The sequence below is a fragment of the Mus caroli genome, unplaced genomic scaffold, assembly GCF_978045245.1.
Source record: "Mus caroli unplaced genomic scaffold, Mus_caroli_1 scaffold_6, whole genome shotgun sequence".
NCBI lineage: Eukaryota > Metazoa > Chordata > Mammalia > Rodentia > Muridae > Mus > Mus caroli.
In genome coordinates, this window is record NW_028227261.1 from 35,479,117 (window position 1) to 35,498,145 (window position 19,029).

General features: G+C 38.4%; 1 protein-coding gene across 2 annotated transcripts in view; it reads left to right on the top strand.

Annotated features, from left to right (window-relative positions):
• Positions 1 to 19,029, top strand: part of Rlf (RLF zinc finger) — a 61,486-nt gene that overhangs the window by 19,575 nt on the left and 22,882 nt on the right. The window contains exons 2-5 of one of the 2 annotated variants that reach the window (XM_021160506.2): positions 5,649 to 5,803; positions 7,615 to 7,696; positions 12,772 to 12,904; positions 18,463 to 18,665. In XM_021160506.2, the coding sequence (XP_021016165.1) occupies positions 5,649 to 5,803; positions 7,615 to 7,696; positions 12,772 to 12,904; positions 18,463 to 18,665 (573 nt within the window). Of the gene's footprint in view, positions 1 to 5,648; positions 5,804 to 7,614; positions 7,697 to 10,101; positions 10,167 to 12,771; positions 12,905 to 18,462; positions 18,666 to 19,029 lie in introns of those variants that run through there. The other variant, XM_085839003.1, reaches the window with a different exon arrangement.

The window sequence follows — 19,029 nt, forward strand, 5'->3', positions numbered from 1 at the left end:
CCAAACATGGAAAGGTATAGTAAAAATAATAGACAATAGAACATTTTCTGCGCTTTTCTTTTTTAACTAGAAGCCAATTTTATTCAGATCATTACTGTCCAACAAAATACTGCCTTAATTTATGATCTGAATTCTGGAGTGTCAGAATAAATTATGGCATATTTTGAAAGCCACTTAACATTAATTTTATAATAAAAAAGGAAGACTAATACTCTGGCTTTTTCAAAATATGCTGTAGGGGCCTGGAGAGATGGCTCATTGGTTAAGAGTTCTTGCTGCTCTTGCACAGGACCTTGGTTTATTTCCCAGCACCCACACGGTGACTCAACCACATGTAACTCCAGTTCCAGGGAATCTGAATCCCTTTTCTGACCGAGCACGTACACAATACACATACACACATCTAAGCGTGCACACAGGATTTTTGAGACACGGTTTCTATGTAGCTCTGGCTATCCTGGAACACACTATGTATGTACATCAGGCTGGTCTTGAAATCAAAGCTCAACCTGTCTCTGCCTCCCCGAGTGCTGAGATTAAACTCAAATTCCTCCGAGCCTGCTTCAAAATTTAAAAAAAAAAAAAAATTGTAAAGATAACCATTAAGGATATACTCTTTTCTTTCTTCCTAATCCCAGCACAGATCATTTTTGTTCTGGGGTTCTGGCTTTTAGGATCCTCCGAATAATTTATAGTCTCTACCCTTGTTTTTGTTTGCACCTTTGTTTTATTGATTTAACTTAAAAATTGTATTTATCTGTATGTAAAAATGTTTTGTTTGCATGTAGTCTGTGGTTGGTACCTGTACAGGTCAGAAGATGGATGGCATCAGATCCCTTGGAACTGGAGTTACAGATGACTTATATGTACTGAGAAGTGAACCTGGGCCCTCCAGAGTAGCAGCCAGTGCTCTTAATCTAGAAAAGCAACCTCTCCAACCCTTTTTTCTCTCTCTTTTTTTAACATTATCTATTTTGATTAGTTTTAATTATGTAAATTTGTAGGTCTCTGCATGGGTATGTAAATAAGAGTGCTGACGCATTGTGCAGGCAGGAAAGGGGTGCTGGGGTTTTAACTGCTCAAGGTCAGCTGCAGCGAGCAGGTGCTGGGATTATGAACTTGAGTCCTCAATAAGAACCTGGTGTGGTGGGTGGTGGTGGTGCACACCTTTAATCCCAGCCTTCAGGAAACAAAGCCAGGTGGATGGAGCTCTGTGAGTTTGAGGCCAGCCTGGACAGAACTTTTTCCATGTCAGCCAGGGCTACATAACAAAGAGACTCTGACTCAAAACAAACAAACAAGAGCAGTATGTGTGCTCTTAGTGGGCTCTTGTAGAATTAAATAATTAATTAATATGTCCCTGTGGCAGGTTCCCTACTCACCTCAATGCTTTATGTCCCAGAATGAAAGACACACACATTGGGCCACTGTCTAACCTTCACTACCTCCTGCTGATAATTCCAAGTTACCACTTACTAAATTCTGTATTCTATCTTGGCTGCCTTGGACCCCACTGGGCTGCGCTCTTGTGGCTCCTTCACATGGCAGCTATCCTTTGTCCTGCACTCCTCAGGCATGGGGAATCTCCTTTCCTCCACACTCTCCCAGCATGGCAGATCTCCTCCTTCTACTTCTCCTTCTCCTCTCAGTCCCAAGCCTGGAAATCCTGGAAGTCCTGCCTCTGTCTGCCCTGCCCAGCCATTGGCTGCTGACACCTTTATTAACCAATCAGAACCAACTGAGATCAGGGTCCCTCCATGTCTTACATGCAGACATGTACAGGTCCCCAATTTTGGGGGACCCAAATTGACATTAGAATACAAGCAGCAGTAGGCCAACTCCACTACATTTCCCCCTTTTGTCCAGTTAAAATGGCTTTTTTTTCTCTCAGATATACATTGAACATAATTTTGACAATTATGTAAATTATAAGGTACGACATACACTTACAATGTCTAGTACATTATCTTTGTCAATTTAAAGTATTCTATTATCTATCTTAAAGAGTTTACAATTCTGTTTGTTTGATTTTTTAACTTGTAATACCATCTGAAAACCATCCTTTCAAATCTAGAACATCATCTTTAATGTTAAAATACTTATATTTATATTTAATTATGAGATTATAGCTAGTCTTCAACCCGTCAGAGATCTGACCGAGCCATCTCTTTAAATCCATCATTAGCCCTTGCTGACCAAAACCATGTGATTCATGACTGTAATAGAGTGAAAGCCCTTAGGAAAGAACCTATTCAATACTATATGCCCAATAAAATATAACTACTATTTTGGAATGCATCCCTTACATAAAATGTGACCATCTTGAAGTTATTCTCTCTTGATAGTTTCACAAAATAAAATGTGAAGATGACAGAAAAATAGCCCACAATCCTATTACTACTGCAGTCTAGCTGTGTTAGCATATTTTAGTCTAGCTGTTTGTGGTCCTTTTGCCCTACGCATTGATTCTTTAATGTACAGATATGTTGCAGTTATAGCACACTTGAGAACTAGGGAGCCTTCAGAACCGCCAAAGGGAATCATTGTAACAATTCAGGTAAGAGTACTGGGGGCTGGGAATAAGTCACTGGCTGCCAAGATGATGGGAGACTGAGTTGTTTTTTGAACTAGAATCAACAAACTTTGTGCTAGTTTCAAAATTATTTTAGTTTTGACTTCTGAAAAGAGGTGGAAATAAAAGGCAAAAGCATATATTTTCTGGTGAAGATACTTGGTTTTGTACATGTTGGAGTTTAAGACTAAAATAGACCATCCAGAAGAAAATACAAGGATTTGAGATAATATAGCAAGGACTATATACTTGAGGCAGTATTCTGATAGTAATCTGCCTGGAACTTGAATAAGAACAAGCTCGTAAAAGTATTTAAATAGTTAAGCATGGTGCCTAAATAGTTAGATATAGTAGTCTTTAACATGCCTATCTGATTTTACTTGTTTGTGGAATAAATTTGTTTCCTAAAACAAAGAAGAAATTTCATCAATCTGATCTCTATAGAATGCCACTGAACTTGAAAGGGTACTATTTATCATTTATCACTCCCTTGCCAGCTTCATTGGTGTCTTCTAGAACAAAAAAAACAAGGAAACTTTATAAAATGCTTCTGATGGGATTTGGTTTACATGGATAATTTATGTTATTTGATTGAGTATAATTCATTCAACCTAACATTGCGTTAAAAACAGATAAAACTTTGGGAATTTAGCTTAGTGGTAGAGAATTTACTTACCAAGTACAAGGCCCTTGGTTCAGTCTCCAGCAGCAAATGAATGAATGAATGAATGAATGAATGAAATGACTTTCAGTGGTTCTTGAAATGCTAAGCATGATCCTAGTGGCTATGTTAAGGAGACTCCATTATTTAGTTTAAACTAATGTGGAGGAAGTAAAGATTAAGGAGTATAAAAATACAAGTCGAGAAGCTGGGGAAATGGCTTAGCAGTTAAGAGCAAATAACTTTTACAGAGACCTTGAGTTGGTTTGCACCGTCCACATTGGATGACTCACGGGGATCCAGTGTCGTCTTCTGGCCGCCTCAGCCACCTGCACTCATGTGCATGCCCAAGTGCACATAACTAAAGATAATGTAAAATGCCACACATAGTGACACAGGCCTGCAGAGATGGATCTCTATGAATTTGAAGCCAACCAAGGCTACATACACATGCATGCCTGTATCAAACAATACCAAGTAAAGTGAAACAAAATATAAAATTAAAAAAAAAAAATACAGACAATGAACAAATCCCAAGTCTTGAATCTTTGAAAGTGAATAACATGAACTGTGGCCTGGAGCTCAGTTGGTAGAGTGCCTGTCTGACTTGCTTGAACTCCAGCATAGCAGCAACTGAGCATGGTGGGCACACTTGTAATCTCAGCACTCAAATTCAAGGTCATCTTCGGCTACATGAAACCCTGTCTTTGGAGTACAGAGGGGAGGATGATTTGATAAAAATGATATGTTGCTTTTCTGAAAATACAGGACACTCAGTTGAGAATTCAGATGTGTACGCATCACATCATTCAGTGTATTGAGAGCATTTTTATATATGTAGCAGGTTGGTATTTCACATGTCATTAAAAGGGGGAGAGGTTGTTTTTTAACTAATTGTAAAGATCTTTTATTGTTCTTGTGTTTTGAGGTAGGCTGTCCTGTAACCCAAGCTGACCTGACTGTGCAGTCAAAAATCACTTTTAAACTAAAACTTCCAAGCCCTGGCAGTGCAGGTGTGCAGCACACCCAACTCAGAAAGGGATCTTAATATGAAACCAAATGTGTAAAAAGTTTGGAATCCTGCATTGTTACCATATTTCTTTGTAGTTTTTTAATGTGTGTGTGTGTGGGGGGGGGGGGTGTACAGTATATGTGTGCCTGACACTCATGTGGAAATAGAGGACATCTTCACCTTTGTAGGTTTCAGGTCATCTGGTTTGGTAGCCAGTGTCATCAACTGTTAGCCATCTTACTAGCCCTATTTGTAATTCTACGACAGTAGTTAAAAATCTTTATGGAATTCAAATCACATAGAATTTACTCATAATCAAGCTGCCTTCTGAACGACTTAACTGTAGGAGTAAAAGCCTAATTAGGAGCTTCACTGACCAGTTAGGATGTGTTCTCTAAGGGGGAAATGGTATCTGTCTCTGTGGAGCCAAGACACAAAAAAGTTACATCAGGCTTTTGGTGTTGTTTGGTTTGTTTCTGTTTTTGGTTTTGAGGCAAGGTCTTGGTATAGCCTTGACTGTCCTGGAATTTACTCATACTCGGCAAGATCTTCCTGTCTCTGCCTCCAAGGCTGGCATTAAAGGTGTGTACCACCACACCCAGCTTTGCGTCATGTTATTGGTGTCTTTTCAGGGAAATAAAGGCTTATGTATATTCTAAGAGTTGAACAAGAACAGTTCATTCAAAGCAAGATAGTATTGCTCAGGATTTGCCTGTCTTCGAGAGTGACAGTAGCCACATGAGTGAGAGAGTAGTTATTTCCTGGGGCTTTGCTTATAAGGTGGGAAAGAGGGACTAGTTAAGGGTCATTTGAGTTCTCTACTTTAGTTGACAGACCTGAGTTGTCCCTTCTGATGATATATCTGATTTTAATTATATAGTCCATTCATGTATAAGCACAAAATGGTAAATAGGAAATCCTTTCTAAAAGTTCAACTCATAGACAATTGCCTGATTGTTTATACACCCAAAACCAACCTGTTTCTTAATTTTGCATACATATAGGAGTATATTTTAATAAGTGTCTACAAAGAGGAGGAGAAACTTACTCTATTATGAGTAGGATGTACATGGAGCAACCCTCCTTTCCATTTTCCCCTTCAATTTAATGATGTATTGACCAAACTTGCTACTTTAATTCTGCATGTATATGGAGATCCAACTCAGGCATATTGTGGCTTTACTCCTCTGATTTCCCCGTCAGAAGAACCATTCTGTATTCCACTCACTCTGAAGGGATGATTCATGAATTGGTGAATATAGAATTCTTTAAACAAACCAAGGCCTAAAAAGACAGTGTGTGCACATGTGTTGGGAAAAGGGGAATGAATAGTACATTTGAGAGTGAAGAGCCAATTTGTTTCCTTTTTATTTGTAAAATGATGAAATATGTTTGTTTTTTAGACCTTATTGCAATATGCAAGCAACAAGAATGCATCAGAACACATTGTGTATCTTCTGGAGGTATACCGCCTCGCTATCCAAAGCTTTGCCAGCGCACGTCCATTTCTAACTACTGAATGTGAAGATGTTCTCTTAGTGCTTGGCAGATTAGTCCTGTAAGTTTAAGCTTGTAAAGTTCTTAAGAATTGAGTACTGTTGATTGTGATGTTTGCCTGACTTCTTTACAGTGCCACTATTTATTCTGCAAAGCACCAATTCCCTTTACTCTCAGCCTTCATTAAGTTCCCAAGAGGTAAAATCCAAGTGAGGCACCAGCTAAACAAAATCTACCTTTAGAATCAGTCTCATTCTCTCCCCTCCATCCCTAACTCCCCACCCCTTACCCCAGGAGTGACCTGGCTGTCCTGGAACTCTCACTCTAGACCAGGCTGGCCTTGAACTCAGATTCATCTGCCTCTGCCTCCAGAGTACTGGGAATTAAGGCCTGCACCACCACTGCTCACTGAAGTCTTTCATACTCAGGTTTGTACTTCAGTTCCACAGTCCATTTTCCTTCTCTTTCCCATAGGTATAGAATGAGGTTAATCAGTTTGTTATGACTGTGACCAAGTGCCAAAGAAAACCAACTTAAAGAGAGAATTATTTTGGCAGTTTCAGGGGTTTTAGTCCATCATGAGAAGGAGACCTGGTCAAGTAGAGCAGTCTTCACCCTGAAGCAAGAAGCAGAGAGAGAATGCCTGCCCCAAGAATGGGTTTGCTCCCTTATCTTCCTAATCTATCTGGAGTCCGGGCTTTAGACAGCACTGCTTACCTCAACTGAAGTCTCCCCCTTAGTTAATCATTGGTGGGAATCTTTCACAGATACACCCTGTCCATCTTCTAGGAATCTCAGTCTAATCAAGTCGGCAACCAGAATTAATTACCATAGATTTAGGATCTGGAAATTGGTTATCTTTGAGAAATAGCATATACTTCAGAAAAGAAACTAAAACTTTGCAACTTGTTTACATCTTTTGAACTGAAAATAATTTTACCAGCACAAAATATCATTATAGTAAAGCCACCCTACATGTCCATGATATTTAGCTGTTTAAATATTGGGTTGCCTACTAGCAGACGAAATTACACCATTAACATCGCTCATCTCAACAGCTATTCAGATGTAGGCTGGTGCTGTCTCATTTAGATCCTGCATCTCTGAGTGAGATACGTGCTGGTCAGAGGACTCTTATCTTTTGTCTAGCCCTACCTGTTTGTATTCTCTTCACCACAGCTGAATCTGACATTGTTGTGGAAGGTTAGTATTCCTTATTCATCCCATTGTTCTCCCTTCCAAGTCCCACTTACTTCCTGCCACTTGATATCAGTCTCTACAGGCAAAATGATGTACTGTAAGATTTAGGTGAGCTGTTGGTGGATTGATATTTTGAGTTCTTTATTGACATTTTTAGGAATCTTCAAAAAATCCTTTTCTGTTGCTTCTTCCCTCTGCCTGGGTAGTAGGTATTGTGGAAGGAAGAATCATTTTTGCTTGGTTTTTAGAAGTGAAGAAATCACTTAGCTGATGATTCTTTCCACTGCAAGTGATAGAAACAGAAGTGGATGACAGTCTGCATGTCTGTATAACTGTGTCAACTAAACTCACAGCATCCTGAGAGCTTGTTCTTGGTCTATAGGTCTGGGTAGCCTTCCTGTGCAAGTGAACACTGCTTAGAATATGACTTTTTTTGAAGGCTCCTATATTTCTAAAATGTATTAAAACAACAATGTAAACATAAAAGCATTATAGTTTTTCCTTTTTTTTCATACTTGAAAAACCAATAGAGCAATTTCAAAGAAAAGGTTTAAAGAGTATACATATTTAAACCATTTAGAGTAAGTATAAAATTCTTGCATATTTTTTCATGTGGCACTTAATTTGTTACTCTAACTTCATTACATACTTACATAGTTATTTGCATTGTAGGAGTTGTTTTGAATTACTGCTTTCAGTGTCTGAAAGTGAACTGCCCTGTGAAGTCTGGGTACCATTCCTTCAGTCTCTACAGGTAAGTCCATTTTAATTCAAAGAATTTCTCTGCAAGTTGTCCAAATGTATATTTAATTTCAGCAAAGAAACTTTGAAACTTAGAATAAAACCAAGCTATTACATATTTGTATGTTTATGATTATTAAACTAAAATATTCAGATTGTTCATAAGACAGTGCCTTGTCGATCAATATAAATCTCTAGATCAGCCAAACTAGCTGTCGTAGATTCTATTCATACATTATACTCACAAGAGACCACTTGGGTGCTCACTTTTCTAAGAGGGTGGAACAGACTAGAAAATGGCAAGTGTCCTTCCTGCCCAGCAACAGGCGTCAAATGATCTGTTAAGGGTAGAAACTGAAAAGGTATTTTAAAAATATACTTACAAACTAGGGAGATGTTTAACCAGCAAAGTTCCCGCCTCGCAAGCGTGAGGGCCTGAGTTTGGATCCCCAGAACTCAGAAAAGGCAGGTGTGGTACTAGAGGCCTACAATCCTAGGGATGTGAGATGGGAAGCAGAAAGAGGATCCCTAGAGCTCATGTCTACCTAGCCTAGCCTCCTTGGCAAAGCTACGGGCCTCTTGAACAAAGAAGGTTGGTAAATATGCTGGAAAATAACACTAAGGTGTTGACCTAAGTGTGCACACACCTGCATATATATATAAATGCATACAAATAAGCATTAAATATCTGATCTCTAACTAAGGGTCATTGCTCTGTATTACTTTATTTTAAATATTTTATGTCCTTTAATCAAGTAAACCTTAAAATGTAGATATTATTCAAATCTCCCTTTACAACACAGAGGTACACATAGGAAAGTTAGCTTGCCCAGAGTAACATCCACCGCCTTCAGATTCAGAATCCTTCATTAATGGCTTCATGCAGGACACATATTTCACAGTAACTTGGACCTGTTTCATATGGGCACAGATAAAGATTTATATATTAAAAACACACTTTAGAGTATAGAAATGTATTTCCTCTAGCCTATATACTACAAAATGAAGTGATTGTAATATCTCTTAGGGAATAAGAAAATTCTTTGTCATTCTTGGCCATTTGAAACCAAGTAATGTGGTTCTGATTTCTTAGATACTCAAACAACCATTAGATTCATCTTTCATGTATGGCGCATTGATTTCTGCTTTTGTTTGAGATTTATTTGGGTTTTGCCTTAGCTTTTTTTTTTTTTTTTTTTTTAAAGCTGGTCACACTGTGGGTTAGCTGAAATCTAAGACCAGGCTGTCCTTGATCTCATTCTGTATCCCAGAAGGCCTCAACCTTGTGACAGTCCTGCCCTAGCCTCAGGAGTGCTGGAATTACAGATATGTAGCACTACGGCCAGATGAGCACAAGTATTTTTGTCTTGATGCTTTGAGGCCTTGTTTGGTCCTGGCATGTTGCGTTCTAGAAGGACACATATACTTAATTCTTATTGCGCTGTTAGTATTTTTATTTTATCCTCCCTAGACAAAATACTTTCCTAAGCTTCTTTATTTTCTTAGAGTGTTTGCTTGAGTAAAATAAGTGCCTCTTCCCCCAGTGTCAGTTTTAGTAGTTAATCAAACTTGTAGGATATATTTTTGAATGTGTTGAGGAAAATTAATGGAATAACACTGCAGATAAATGAGCGGTTTGGCCCCTGTTAAAATTCTAATATAAATATAAAAATAAGTTTTTCTCATTTTATGTGACAAACGGACCAAGCAGTACATGGCATTCTGGATACTTTTGTCAAAAATAAACTTTTCTTTTCTTTCTTTTTTGATAAGGACTTGTTATGCATGTATCCTGGGCCAGCCTCAAACTTTTAATCTTCTTTTCTCACCTCCCAGGTGTTTTGATTGATAGGCATGCCACCATGTCGCCTTTGGGGTTTTATTTTGTTTTGTGCTCCATCCCCACCCAGAATATGAGTTTGTATCAGCAAAGGCCTCAGGTCAAGTCCTGCTGACCAATGTACAGCCCTCATGTATTAGAAAACCTATTGTGAACAAGTTTTTGTCCTTGTTCTTGTTCTCAGGGCTGGAGATTAAGCTCATGCTGTCTGAGCTCTCTTACACTGGGCCGTATTTCCAGCCTGATGAAGATTTTTGTTATTGTTCATAATAGTTAGCCGGGTTTTGTTGGTTTGGTTTGGGTTTGGTTTGGGGGGTTGTTTGTTTGTTTGTTTGTTTTGTTTTTGGTTTGACTAGAGCTCACTTTGTAGCTAGCCCAGGTGGGCCTGGAAGACATGATTCTCCTACGTAGGCCATACAGCTTATTATTCTTCAGTTAATTTTTATTATGAGCATGCAGTTTATTCTACATGATTTGAAAACCAATATGGCTTTACTGTGTGTGAACATGAATTATTTCACTAAATATCTCCTATTTGTTTTAATGGTATGAAACCGAATAACTTACTGCCATTTCAGTTTTATAGATTTCTAGGTGTGTCAGTTGTACGTTGAAAAAAACCCTGTGCTGGCAAGATGGCTCAGTGAGTAAGGGTTTGGATTTTTTGTTGTTGTTGTTGTTTTGTTTTGTTTGTTAGGCCTGACAACCTGAGTTTAAGCTTTAGAACTCAGTGGCTGGCAGGAGAGAATCAGCTGCCACGTGTTCTCTGATGACCTGCACAGAGTATTCTTTTGCACATAAATAAAACATTTAAATTAAAAGAATTTAACAGATGAAAAAGTAAACTATTTGGTGTGGCATCCCTGACCTTGGTTCTCACTCCTTCAAGGTTGAGGATCATTTCATCTCGGTACTGGAAAATACTAATAACATCAGATTTAGAGAGATGTATGGGGAGAAGAAAGTATTATTAAAACCATTTACATTTCAGTTGCTGTTTATCGCAGTAGGGATAATACTTTCTTCTTTCTGTTTTGTTTTGTTTTGTTTTTCAAGGCAAAAATTTCTCTGTGTAGCCCTAACTGTCCTGGAGCTTACTCTATAGGCCAGGCTGACCTCGAACTCAGAGATCCCCCTGCCTCAACCTCCCAAGTGCTGGGATTAAAGATTTATGCCACTACTGACTGGCTTACTTCTTTCTATCACTGTGTTCTGTTAGGCACTGTAGATCCAATGATCTGATAGTAAATCCTGAAATTTTCATGTAGACCTCTTGTCTTCACTGAAAAGTAAATATCTGTTCTGTGTACAGGACAAAGAAGTCTAAAGACCTGTCAGTCTGTAAAAGGAAAATTTTAACAATCTAAAATTATTTCAAATAATTACAGGTTAAATATTGGCCCCTATTTCTTTCCCCCGTCATAGAAGGTTTTAAGTAGCCCAGGCTGGCTTTGAGCTCTTGATCTTTCTGTTCCTTCACTTGTACTTACTGATTGCTGGATATGTGCCACTCTGTCTCACTATGTAGGCCTGGCTGGCCTAGAACTCCAGATGTGCCTTCCTCTGCTTCTCAAATGCTAAGATTAAAAGTTTGTGCTGTCATACCTAGTAGCAATTACATTTAAACGCACATGCGCGCGCGAGCACACACACACACACACACACACACACTAATAACCAAGACCTTAAAACATTTTGTATAAAACCATGTCTTATTTAACTAATACATTAACAAGAATTTAAATCGTTGAAAATCAGGGTTGGAGCTGAGTGAGGCTCAGCAGTACCCCACACTCCAATGTCATACATACATCGTTTATTCCCATATGATAGTTATTTTTATTTGCAAGACTATGCTGCCTGAATACTGAACGGGCTGGGCCTTTAAGTGAAGTCTGCTACTGCCAAGGTTAGTAGGTCTGGCCATTTTAATTACTGGGATATTTTAGATATTCTACTCAGGTATAAATTGATTATGATAATAATTTTATATGAAGGAAATTCATGAAAACATTTTAAATACATTTTTAACTTGGTTGGAAATATCCCAGTAGGGAAGTACAAACATTTGAGGTTTCTCTCTCTCCCTCTCATTATAAGTGTTGGGGTCCAGGAGTTCCCTCACAAACCACATCAACACTGACCTCAGTCAGACAGGGATAGTGTATTGAGCATACGACCCAGGACTGATCTGTCAGGGCCACAAATCCAGACATTAAGATTCTACAGGGTTTTTATACCTAAAATCCACAAACATTTATGCCAAGTTATTCCACCAGTCAGGATTTAGGGACAGGATTTTATTCAGAACAATGTCTTTATACACTTATGCTGTTCCCATTAGTTGGAGTATTCAACTGTGTCAAGGAACTTGCCTTGTCTAACAGTATTGTCTTGTCAATCAGGATGGATTGGACTTGTCTAACATTTTGTCAACCAGGATGTCAGTTACCCATGTACATGTCTCTTTCTGCCAAGTAGGATGTCAGTTCTTAGGGAGGCTTTAGGAAATTAAACTTTACTCAACCCCTACTCAAAATGGAAGTCTATTTTTTTGTTGTTTTGTTTTTTTGTTTGTTTGTTTGTTTTTCGAGATAGGGTTTCTCTGTGTAGCCCTGGCTGTCCTGGAACTCACTCTGTAGACCAGGCCGGCCTTGAACTCAGAAATCCACCTGCCTCTGCCTCCCAAGCGCTGGGAATAAAGGCGTGCGCCACCACCACCCAGCGAAATGGAAGTCTTATTCCAAATTGTTTCTTATATTGGTGCAGGTGTCTCTCTTATGTTGGAGTCCATCTCAGGGGCAGCTTATAAAAGCAGATACCATAAAAGCTTATATACAGGTGCAGGAAATCTTACTGGGTGGTTGGTTCAGGTCCAAGTTCATTGTGGATAACTAGACAAAGCAGTTCTACTGACTTCTATCGTGATTGGTTTCCAAGGGCACAGAACATAACAATATATCAATCAACTTAGGCACGAAAGTTTCTTTCTTTTTTCTTTTTCTTTTTTTTTTTTTTTTTGGTTTTTTGATTTTAGAAAGTTTCTAGAAACAACATTTGAGAACTTTTCCTTATAATATTAGTAATAGCACAAAATGGCAGACTAGACAGGAAATAGTTACCTAGGCCTTAATATTTTACCTAGACCTTAAAAGTAAGTATTTTTCAGTTTATTGATATTTAGCTAAGTTGAGAAGGCAAAGCTTTGTCATTAGCTTCTCTTTTTAAACATGCTACTTTTGTTTTAGGAGTCGCACGATGCATTGTTGGAATTTGGGAATAATAATTTACAAATACTGGTTCATGTTACAAAAGAAGGAGTGTGGAAAAACCCCATTCTTCTTAAAATTCTGTCACAACAGCCAGTAGAGACAGAGGAAGGTAAGTCTTAACACTCTATTGGCCATATTGAATTCTAAGAGATTTGAAATTGGTTATTGATTAAAATTTTGTACCTAAGTTTTTTGTTTTGTTTTGTTTTTCTGAATAGTAAAAAATAGTTACTAACGTGTGTGTGTGTGTGTGTGTGTGTGTGTGTTGCACACTAGAATCCCAGCATGCAGGATCTGGGGACAGGAGAATTGGTTCCAGGTCAGCCTGTTACAGTGACAGCATATTTCAAACAAATATTTGAAATATCTTATAGAAAAAAAACAAAACTTTTTTCTATAAGAATTCTTACTTTTAGTGTTGTAAGTATGTCTTTGTATTTGCTTTAAGTTGTCTGGCATTGAGTAATGATTCTCATATGGAGTTCCTGAAATGAAGATTAAATTGATAGTTCTTTTTTGTTTGTTTGTTTGGTTGGTTTTTCGAGACAGGGTTTCTCTGTATAGCCTGTCTGTCCTGGAACTCACTCTGTTGACCAGGATGGCCTTGAACTCAGAAATCTGCCTGCCTCTGCCTCCCGAGTGTTGGGATTAAAGGAGTGCACCACCACCGCCCAGCGCTAGCTAACATCTTATTGTGACTGCTGTGTTCATATGTTCAGGGTTTTTGTTGTTGTTTTTTTTTTGTATAGTAAGCAGCTTAGCATAAGGGTTTGTGGGGGTTTTGTTTGTTTTGTTTCTCACATGAAATAACCTGTTGTGTGTTCAGAAGACATCTATGGGCTAGGGTCTCTCCTTCCACCTTTTCATTGTGGAGAATCTTACCTCAGATTGCTAGGTGGTCTTGCCAGCCTTCAGGTGTTTAGATTTTTCTATTGGTTATGACCTTTGGGGACTTGTTTGGAAAAGATAATTTCCTTCATAAATGTAGGCAAGTGGGAGACTAACAAATCATTGTCAATAAGAGCTGTTAGAGGTCATACACTGCCAATGGTGGGGTATGCTTTGCTTTTGTTTGGTTTTTCAAAGCAGCGTTTCGCTGTGTTGCCCTGGCTGTCCTGGAGCTCACTCTGTAGGCCAGTCTGGCTTAAACATACAGAGATCTACCTGCCTCTGCCTCCTGAGTGCTGGGATTTTAAAGGCATGAGCCACCACCACTCAGCTTATGGGGTATGTTTATCATGTATTTTCTAATTTTAGTAGTGTCCTTTTGTTAGTATGGTAGATCTGTTTATATCAGCATTATCACAGAGTGATGCATTGCATCACAGTGTTCCTATGGCTACATTGTCACTAAGTGGCAAAAAATTGCCTTTTAGAGGTTTTTAAGTATATAAACATTTTACCTGAAAGTATGTGTGCACAGAGGCTTGAAGAGAGGGTGTTGGGAATTCCCCTGGAACTGAGTTACTGATGGTAAGTCACTATCAATATATATATATATGCACACATACACATACATACATATATATGGATATAGTTACAGAGTTATAGAGAGAGAGTTATATAGAGTTATATATATATAGTTATATATGTATATGGATGTGTCTGTGTGGGTATGTGCATGTAAGTACAGTGCCAAAGGAGACTAGAGTCATTGAATTCACCTGGAGCTATAGTTACAGCTGTGAACCATCTCCTGTGAGTTCTGGGAATCGGATTTTGGTCCTCTTAAAGAACAATATGTACTCTTAACCACTGAACCATCTCCATCCCTACGAACTCCTTTTAAATTAATCCTTAAATGTGATTGTTTTCAGATGATAAAGGACAGATACTGTCAATAATTATTTAGTCTTCCTAACACCTATGGCTGGGGATCGCCTTATAATTGGCAAGTGTTGTACTGCTAAGCTGTTTGTTTATATGTATGCCACAGCAGAGGACAGCCTTATTAAGTATTGAAACACATGGATTCACACAACTATTGTTTTATTTTGCAGCGATAGTCATGAACCAGTACCCTGGACATGCAGGATAAATGCTTTGTTGAGCTGCCTTTCCAGCCCCTAGATTTCCTTTCAACATATAAATGTATCGATAAGTAAATAAGAAATAAGTATCTAAGAAATATAGATACTTTTCAAGAAAGGGAAAGAAGCTAGGCATGGTGGCACACACTTTAATCTCAGCTCTCAAAAGCGGAGGCAGGTAGATTAACCTTATTTGAGCTAGAAGCTCATCTGTGCTGGCTGGCCAGCAGAGCTCTGGAGAGCTGCCAGTCTCCAAGCTTCAGTAGTGGAGTTACTACCTCCTTTTGTGTGAGTCCTGGTATCAAACTCAAGTCCGCAGAGCAAATGCTTTTATCCAGTGAGCATCACCCCAGCTCTTGAAATAACCTTTCTATTATTATTTACATTTATTATTTAATGGTTTACTTATTTTTATTGAATTTTTTTTCCGGTGCATTGGTGTTTTGCCTGACTTTAAAAGTATTTGACTGAGGGTTGATAACCCTTACTAAGTCCATGGTTCCATAGAGAATACAGAAGTCTGAACATTGTAGTTGACCACATGATTGGTAGCAGAAGAGCACAGAAGATATCAGAGATAAATAACAGCAAGTAATAGTGAACATTTTATTCCATGCTTGCTTTTGTCCTGTTTCTTATGTGTATCACTCCCATTTCACACATGATCCTAGAATCCCCTTTAAGGGGAATGACGTGTATTAACATCTTATACAGAAGAAGCTTCAACATCAGTAAGACTGAATCCTCAGATGGCAATTTAGAATTCTACAGTCTTACATTATAACCCCTTATTCTGCATGTACAGAGAAATCTTAGTGTGATAAGAGATAGATGAAAAGTACTGTGCAGCAGGACTGGAGGCTTCATAACATTCCTGCTTTCTAGTATATTGTCTCCTGTGAGATTCATAACCTGCTCATAGCCGTGTAACACAGATAGAGTGGGGTCTAATAATAGGCAGAACATAGCCAGGCGATAATGTGAAGAGGTTTAAAGAACTACAAGGCCAGGGGCAAATAGCTCTGTGGTTCTCTGAGGAGAGGACCACATTTGTTTTTTGAATACTTGACATAACATTACTGAAAACAAAAGAATAAAGAAGTATTGATAGGGGGAACTGTAATAATTATTTTGTGGATTTAAATGATTATTATTCTAAAATGGGAATGGCTAAGGTAAATGTGATGTTTTTCCTTCAGGACTTATGACTTTGGTTCCGCTTTACAGTTTAAAACCAAAAGCATATAATACTAAGACCCAAGCTCTGCCTGCTAAATCTAAGTCTCCAGAGTTGAAACTCAGTAGTTAAAAGTAGGTACAACTTCTGGAGAACAACTTGGCAACATGGGCCAGAATTATTGAGGAAAGCCTTTAAGCTAGTAGCCCCACTTCTTGGGCTTTGTTTTGTTTTGTTATATGCTCATTGGTAAAATGACCCATGCACAGGCTTGTGAATTGCATCATTATTGATGATTGCTAAGATTGGAAACAAGTTGTAAATGGATCAGTAGGGAATCATTAAGAGAAATTATATTATATATGTGAATAGTGAGATTTGGTTGATAGCAATAAATAATAAGACAACTCTAAGATTGATGGTAGAATGAACTACTCTATCATCTACTTGGTTGGTCAAGAAAGGGATCATTTTCCCAGCACTCGGGAGGCAGAGGCAGGCGGATTTCTGAGTTCGAGGCCAGCCTGGTCTACAAAGTGAGTGCCAGGACAGCCAGGGCTACACAGAGAAACCCTGTCTCGAAAAAACCAAAAAAGAAAAAAAGAAAGGGATCATTTATGTAAGGATACAGAAAAAGATGAAAAGAATTGTTTTTCTGGGAGGGAAACTAAAGTACTGATGTCAAAATAAAAGGGAGATTTTCTTTCTCTTTTAATGAATCTTGCAGTCTGGAGAGATGGCTCTGTGGTTAAGAGCACTTGCTTGTTGCTTTCAAGAGGACCTAAGTTTGATTCCCTGTACACACGCAGTGGCACTACTCTAACTTACAGATACTCACATGGTACACATTTAAGCACACAGATCTGAATATGAATACATGCATGCATGCATATATAAAAGAATCTTTTGGGGGGCTCTCATGCTAGGTAGGTTTATAGGCATACACCACCATGCCTGGGTTGGGCCACAATTTTAGCTGCATATGTGTATGCACATAGACAATGAGTTATCTTACTCTTTTTTTTTTTTTTTTTGTGGTTTTTCCAGACAGGTTATTTCTCTGTGTAGCCTTGGCTGTCCTGGAACTCACTTTGTAGAACAGGCTGGCCTCAAACCCAGAAATCTGCCTGCCTCTGCCTCCCAAGTGCTGGGATTAAAGGCGTACACCACCACACCCGGCTTATCTTACTTTTAAAAAGATAATTTTAAAGCTAGGGGAATTACAATGGAGGAGGGTTTTGTTACAAAAAAATTAAAATTCTAGGAAATGTTGACACTCACTTTATTTAATCTCAACAAAAGCAAGTGGATCTCTTGAGTTCAAGGCCAAGACTGGTCTAGATAGAGCATTCCGGGCGATACACCTGAAGACCCTGTATCAAAAAAAAATTTACATCCTTAGACTTACTGTGTCAGAATCTGCATTTAAATAAGTCTCCTGGGTTCTTAGGAGGCATTTTCAAGTTTGAGAAGCAGTGCCTTAGATTAACCACCTAAAGCAACTTGCTTGAGGGCTACATTATTAGATAAGGCTGTATAATGTCACAGACTTGTTGGGTGGCTTTGCAAAGTTGAGAGCTTGCTGAGCACTGTATGTTAGTGTTCAGAGCAGCGTTTTCCAAAGTGTGTACTAAACCAGGAGCATGTATTTTACAAGGGATTAATATTTGTAAAAGGGTTCTCTGGTCAAATCAGCTTGGGAAACACTGGGCTAAATACACATGAACAGTTTTATTCATTGCAGGACTGTTCAGAGATTTGACCAAGGAATCCTTCTTTTTCTAGGACTATCTCTCAGGTCTTTTGGTCGCTGGAACACACTTTGAGAAATGCCTGCTTTAGAGGAAACAGCACCACTGGCTTTGGAATCCTTGGCAAGTGACCTAACTTCTCTGAATATTAATTTTTCTAACTTTAATCTGTGGACATTACTTGCCTTGGTGTTGGTGTGAAGACTAAATGAGATATATAAGAACATTTAGCATAAAACTTGGTACCTCATATGCATCCCCTTTGTGGTAGCTAATATTGTATAGGTCACTTGCTTCATTTTCTTGAATTTATTTGCACTTATAGTTGATTTCACTATTCTTAACAGTGCTTTAGGGGAGGTGATCATGTAATTTTTGAAATATTGACAGTTTCAGTAAAACGTTTGGTGTTTAGAGTAAAACTAATTAATATGAAAATTGTTAGCTCCATTTCCCTCTTGTCTCTGTTAGAGGAGTCTTGAGACTAGAATAAGCACTCAGTTATAGAAACTCAGAATTTAGTAACAACAAGGAAATTAGAGGCAGGAGAATCACGACTTACAGGTCATCCTCAGCTGTATAGTGAGCTCGGGACCAGCCTGAGATCCACCAGTCTCAGAAGAAAAGGCAAAGGCAGAACGATGAAAGTGTCATCGCTACTCTGGCATGTGGTACATTGTCATACTATTGCATTTTTCCTTTTTTCTAGTTAACAAATTGATTGCACAAGAAGGACCTTCCTTTCTACAAATGAGAATCAAACATTTGTTGAAGTCTAACTGCATCCCCCAAGCTACTGCTTTATCAAAACTGTGTGCAGAGTCTAAAGAACTTGCACAGGTGTCGTGTTTTCAGCAAGCCTATATCACATGTTTATGTTCCATGCTTCCCAGCGAAGAGGCTATTCAGGAGGTGAGTCCATTAGGTAACCATTCACTCTTGCTCTAGGTGTGATGTGTCAGTATAGGCACTGCATGGTTTATTTCCCTTCATCCAGAATGAAAGGCACAGCTCATCTTTTATGCTTAAATAAATATGTGATATATATATCTATATAGATATGTTTAACTTCTTCAGATTGGATATGAAGTTAGTTATAGGTATAGTTGGGTTTCTAAAATGGATAATTAAGAATGCACAAATGATGTTTATAAGTGTTTACACATGATGGTCTACTGTGGAATTGTCAGATATAAAAGTAGCTTTCCTTCTGACAGTTGTAACTTTACTGGATTTGGGAAATTAATAAGTAGGTCAAGGAATAATCCAAGGAGTG